Raw genomic sequence first — 6,086 nt, 5'->3', positions numbered from 1 at the left:
CAAAAGTGTCCAGGATTGTGGGTCCAGGTTCTTTGTCCCATGGAAAGGCTTTTTTTTTAAGTCCCATTGAAAAGTCTTGGCTCTTGCCACTCATATGTTTCTCATCCTTTCATTTTGTCTCATGATGGTCTTGACGCATTCAAATGTCTCATCTATGAACCATGCCCCGTTATTGTGGTCACGGTTTGGTTTTTCCTTGCAGAATAGTCTTTGAATATATAAATAGATAGATAATTATGTGCCTCTTTGGTTCAATTTTGTAGCCCCAAAAGCACGTTAGCTAACTCAAAAAGTAAAATGGATATATTATCAAACTTATATCAAGTTTATTATCTAGCCTATTTGGTTTGGATGAGTGGTCTCAACTTAAATTAATTAAAGTCTTAAAAGGATATGAGTTTATATGTCAAACTTATATCAATTTTATTACTAAACTCATAAATAAGTCTAAGTTCAACTTGTTTTGTGACTTTTGTATCGAGCCTTAGTATTCACAAGCTTGTTCATGAACAATATTTTTTACCAAAGCTCAGCTTGTTTATTAAATAAGCCTAAAACTAAATCTTACAATTATTTATAAACAAACAAACATAAACGAGTTTTTTATCGAACCAAACTCAAACTGTTTATGAACAGCTTGGTTCATTTACAGTCCTAACCCTACGAAAAACAAATAGTTAATACTTAATAGAGAGATGATATCTCATGCCACTATAGCATACACTATTTTTCCCTCGATAGATCTATGAATCTGTGACCGCACACCACAAGTCAAGATGGAAACAAAAAGGCTACGGCCCATTGGAAAAGTATTGAGAGCTTCTTCTTGGAACTAGTAGAGAGTACAAGTTATTATGCGTAGTCCACGATTGTGGATGTGGTCTAGGTTCTTATCTCCTACAAAAGTGTCCAGGATTGTGGGTCCAGGTTCTTTGTCCTATGGAAAGGCTTTTTTTTTTTTTTTTTTTTATGTCCCATTGAAAAGTCTTGGCTCTTGCCACTCATATGTTTCTCATCCTTTCATTTTGTCTCATGATGGTCTTGACGCATTCGAATGTCTCATCTATGAACCATGCCCCGTTATTGTGGTCGCGGTTTGGTTTTTCCTTGCAGAAAAGTCTCTAAATATATAAATTGATAGATAATTATGTGCCTCTTTGGTTCAGTTTTGTAGCCCAAAAAGCACGTTAGCTAACTCAAAAAGTAAAATGGATATATTATTAAACTTATATCAAGTTGATTATCTAGCTTATTTGGTTTGGATGAGTGGTCTCAACTTAAATTAGTTAAAGTCTTAAAAGGATATGAGTTTATATGTCAAACTTATATCAATATTATTACTAAACTCATAAATAAGTCTAAGCTCAACTTGTTTTGTTACTTTTGTATCGAGCGTTGGTATTCACAAGCTTGTTCGTGAATAATACTTTTTACCCAAGCTCAGCTTGTTTATTAAATAAGTCTAAAACTAAAGCTTACAATTATTTATAAACAAACAAACATAAACGAGTTTTTTATCGAACCAAACTCGAACTGTTTATGAACGGCTTGGTTCATTTACAGTCCTAACCCTACGAAAAACAAATAGTTAATACTTAATAGAGAGATGATATCTCATGCCACTATAGCATACACTATTTTTCCCTCGATGGATCTATGAATCTGTGACCGCACACCACAAGTCAAGATGGAAACAAAAAGGCTATGGCCCATTGGAAAAGTATTGAGAGCTTTTTCTTGGAACTTGTAGAGAGTACAAGTTGTTATGCATAATTCATGATTGTGGATGTGGTCTAGGTTCTTGTCTCCTACAAAAGTCTCCAGGATTGTGGGTCCAGGTTATTTGTCCCATGGAAAGGCTTTTTTTTTTTAAAGTCCCATTGAAAAGTCTTGGCTCTTGCCACTCATCTGTTTCTCATCCTTTCATTTTGTCTTATGATGGTCTTGACGCATTCAAATGTCTCATCTATGAACCATGCCCCGTTATTGTGGTCACGGTTTGGTTTTTCCTTGCAGAAAAGTCTCTAAATATATAAATAGATAGATAATTATGTGCCTCTTTGGTTCCGTTTTGTAGCCCAAAAGCACGTTAGCTAACTCAAAAAGTAAAATGGTGTGTTTGGTATTATATATATATTAGTAATTTACATATTAAACAAGACTTTTATAAGTGCTAGTCAAATTCTCAAGTTTTTCAAAATTAAAGGTTCATACTATCTTCATTATAGGAACCATAACAAATATTGAACATCAAAGAAATTACCGTACATATTTGAATCATTTACTTAATTGTTGTTTTATAATTTATTTAATTGACAATGTTAGTAAATAAATGTAGATGTCTTTTTCTTTTTTCTTTTTTCTTTTTTCACTAAAGCCACAAGTCAATTAATTGTCCCTCAATCTTAATTTCAACTCATTTAGAGAAAAATCTTTGGTAATCTACTGTTACAAAAAAAGTAAAAGGATTTTTTTTTTACTTCATATTATTTTATTTTTTTCTAGAACAATAAGTCAATAATCACACCATATCGTAGTTATTCACTATAGAAAGACACAACAATAATTACAAAACTTAAGAACTACTGTTTTTAGTGCCCGAGAAGACATCTTCACTTGTGATACTAATGGTAACAGAATCAAGACTAGGGTAACTTAATCCAGTATTGATCGTACTTAACTCAGTTCCACTATTCGATTCCAACACCTGTCCATGGTAGAAATTGTTGTACCAAGGAGCTCCATTGGCAGTGGCAACAGGGAATGATACCACTTCTGAATTAGTATCTTTGGTCGCTTCTTCTTGCTCTTGGAGCTCTAATGCAAACTCTAGCTTTTCCATCACATCATTCATTGTGGGCCGTTGGATTCCATGTTCACATATACAACTTTCTGCAAGTTCTACGTATACCTTTAAACACTCTGGCACTATCTTATTCGTCAAATACGGATCAATGATCTTGCTTATAGTCCCTCTATCAATGCATTTTTTAGCCCAACTACCTAAATTCCGCTGTTCTTCTTGGAGTTTTGGATTTAGTGCCTTCCGGGCACACAACACCTCAAACATCACTACACCAAATGAGTATACATCGGATTTCTCAGTCAATTGCTGGCGTCTTGCATAATCTGGATCCAAATATCCCCATGTCCCTTTTACTAGGGTACTAATAGCAGTGTTATCCGAACCCATTTTGGACAATCCGAAATCCGACACCTTGGATACCCATTTCTCGTCTAGTAGAATATTTGTTGTCTTAACGTCACGGTGGATAATAGGATGCTTTGTACATGTGTGGAGGTAGTGCAAACCACGTGCTGCTCCTATACATATTTGGAGCCTTTGTTTCCAAGTGAGGGGATCATTAGGTGTGTCATAGAGGTGGTGGCGTAGGGTACCATTTGTCATGTACTCATAAACAAGTATCATCTCACCCTCATCATCACAATATCCAACGAGAGACACAAGGTGCACATGACGAAGCTGAGAAAGCATTTTAATTTCTGTCATAAACTCAAGAGCACCTTGTCGAGACTCTTGTTTCATGCGCTTGATTGCTACCATGGTCATCATATTACCTGGAGGACGAAATATTATTTTATTATGTTTTTTAAAACCCAATAAATATAACAATGAATGTGATTAATGGATTTCAATAAACATATCAGTTTGTAAGTTATATTTAATAAAACTTGCACTAACCCTAGCTAACACCACTCTTTTATTATTGTGTGTAAACAAAAATATTTATGACTTATGTCTAGTTTCTATAGTATTTTGGAAACTATAAGATGCAAAGACGTATTAAGTTAGAAATCCCAGTATTACTGCAATTAGGAAAAATTCAGGAAAAAACTAAAAATAAAAAGATAATCATGGTATTATACATTACCTTGCTTAATCAGACCCTTATAAACATTTCCAAAGCCACCTACACCAATAATTAGATCTTCATTGAAGTTGTTGGTTGCTGTTTTGATTTCATCTAGTCTGAAGTAGTGACAAAGTTCTCCAGGCAGTGGTGAAGCTGTTCTCCTTGAGAAGTCTCTTTTGTAGGGATTTGGCCTAGACCACCGCCACCACTTTGCTAGTGGATGGTAAGAACCATGGTGCTTGGTCTTCTTCAATATACAGTGAACCATGCAACATACTAGAGTGAGCACGACCAATAAGCCCAAAACACTTCCAATGGCAATGAATATTGTTGTCTTCTTTGACTTGGACTCGTTGGCTGCCCCAGTAGGTTGTTGTTGATCAAGCAATGGAGAAGCAATGGCAAGATTGTTGTTTGAGTCACTCAATTTGAATACTTCCACGCCGTTTAAAATGGCATCGATCAATTCAGCATCTGATCTAGAGTGTAGATCAATGGAAAGCAGATGTGTGTCATTACCCTTGTTTTTTATCATTACTACGTAGTCCTTGTAGTAAGGCGTATCGTTGTCGTCAGTCCACAATAGTACATCTGCTCTTTCTTCAGCCAACTGATAGTCTATATAGATATCGAATTCCCTCATCCCACTGGCATGTATCTCAGACTCTATTTCACAGAAATGGAGCCTCACAAGATAATTGAATCCTGTATCAACAAGTAAGCCCCATGTCAAATTAGACTGCATGTTCTTGGTTCTGTCTGGACCCATTGATATTGCAGACTGATAGACAGCATCAGGTGCAGTGTAATTTGGTATTTTTGTGTATTTTGGCTTCAAAGATGGATTGTGAGGCACGAAGCCTCCAGACAACATATAATCTCTATCCTCTGACCATTTTCTGGACATGCCTGTGTCATGTTGTACTTGTATAGCGCTTCCACCCGCGTTTAATCGATAAACCATTTCGAGAGCCATGTTGTAGTCTATGTAGAACGGATTAGGTTGGCCGACGAAAACTGGGACGAATTCTTCACCTTTAATGGCATCTTGTGGCTTGTAGTAGAGGTCCATAGGCATGGAGACTATCTCAATTCCATTGATGAAAGCATGGCAATTCATAGAAGTACTTGTAAAAGGGATGAAGGTTAAGTTCAATTTTTGATTCTCATCAACATTGATGCAGAACTCTTTATAAATATCCTTTCGGTCCAATGAATCAACATAAATGGAAGCACTAAAGTTTCTAAGTAAGGTGAACGAACCTGCTTTGACAGTGAAAAAGTCCTTAGAACTTTCAAAACCTGAGTAAACCGCGGAGTAGAAGTACAACCGGACGAATTTCGGGCCAGGAGTGACCGGAAACACATATGTGAATTGCCAATAAGATAAACGGGCAGTCATGTAAGGGACAGCTTCGACGGAGACTTGGCTTTGGGCTTCAGAGGTTTTAGATTTGTGATTAGGCTCTTCTGTTGGAGCGAACTTGGAGCCTTTGTCTCCGATCCAGTCACGGTCATCATTCCCCTTCAAGCTGCCAGGGGAGCCACAGTTAACGACAATATTTTCAACAGGATTGTAAAGAGGTGTAGAAGTAGCAATTGTTAAATAGGAAAGAAGGAAGAATAAGCAGCAGACGTATAAGATAGGTGTGAGCATAGGGTGGCTCTTCATGAGTACAAGAGGTAAGTGTCTGCAACAAATTAGAGAGGAGGAAAGGGTCCTTTCTGTTCCAGATATACCAAAGTAATTTGAGAAAAATTATGGAACTACTTGGATCATGCTAATCTACCCCAGTGTTTTGTATGTTTGTAAGGTACGTACAGAAAATGGCGCTTCCACATTTTCCTTGCTCAGTTCTTAATTAGCAGGACTCATATATGCTTGCTTTTGGACTCAGTCAACTTCTAGAGGGAGTGTCTACTTCATGGTGTTACGAGAAATTGGTAAATTCAGGATATATATGTCCTTGCTCAGTTCTTAATTAGTGGGGACCATGCATGCTTTTGGACTCAGTTAAATTCTAGAGAGTTTCTACTTCTTCACGGTGTTTCTGCGAAATTGGTAAATTCTGGATATTTTTGGGTTTCATCCTCATTCGTTTTTTAGGCTAAGAATGTATATACTCAATGCCCAAACTTAGGTTTATTTCGTAAGAGTTTTTAGTAATATTATTTATATTTTTTGAAAATATGTATAAATAAAAAAGTATA

At 36.3% G+C, this 6,086-nt stretch overlaps 1 protein-coding gene across 1 annotated transcript; it reads right to left on the bottom strand.

The window, feature by feature from the left end:
- Positions 1-2,487: 2,487 nt before the first annotated feature.
- LOC142636524 (receptor-like protein kinase FERONIA) lies at positions 2,488-5,773 on the bottom strand. Its single transcript, XM_075810776.1, has 2 exons — positions 3,894-5,773; positions 2,488-3,579 (listed from the first exon to the last, which is right to left on the bottom strand). Exons 1-2 carry the CDS (start codon positions 5,545-5,547, stop codon positions 2,576-2,578), a joined length of 2,658 nt encoding a protein of 885 aa, XP_075666891.1. The 5' UTR covers positions 5,548-5,773; the 3' UTR covers positions 2,488-2,575.
- Between the last annotated feature and the right edge of the window lie 313 nt (positions 5,774-6,086).

Source organism: Castanea sativa, chromosome 5 (genome assembly GCF_040712315.1).
Source record: "Castanea sativa cultivar Marrone di Chiusa Pesio chromosome 5, ASM4071231v1".
NCBI lineage: Eukaryota > Viridiplantae > Streptophyta > Magnoliopsida > Fagales > Fagaceae > Castanea > Castanea sativa.
Note: the sequence above shows the minus strand (reverse complement) of the source record. Positions and strands in the feature narration are given on the sequence as shown.

Coding starts and splice junctions, on each gene's coding strand:
- LOC142636524 (XM_075810776.1), bottom strand. CDS start 5,547: ATGAAGAGCCACCCTATGCTCACACCTATCTTATACGTCTGCTGCTTA. Junction 3,580..3,893: donor TAAGGGTCTGATTAAGCAAG/GTAATGTATAAT, acceptor TTCGTCCTCCAG/GTAATATGATGACCATGGTA.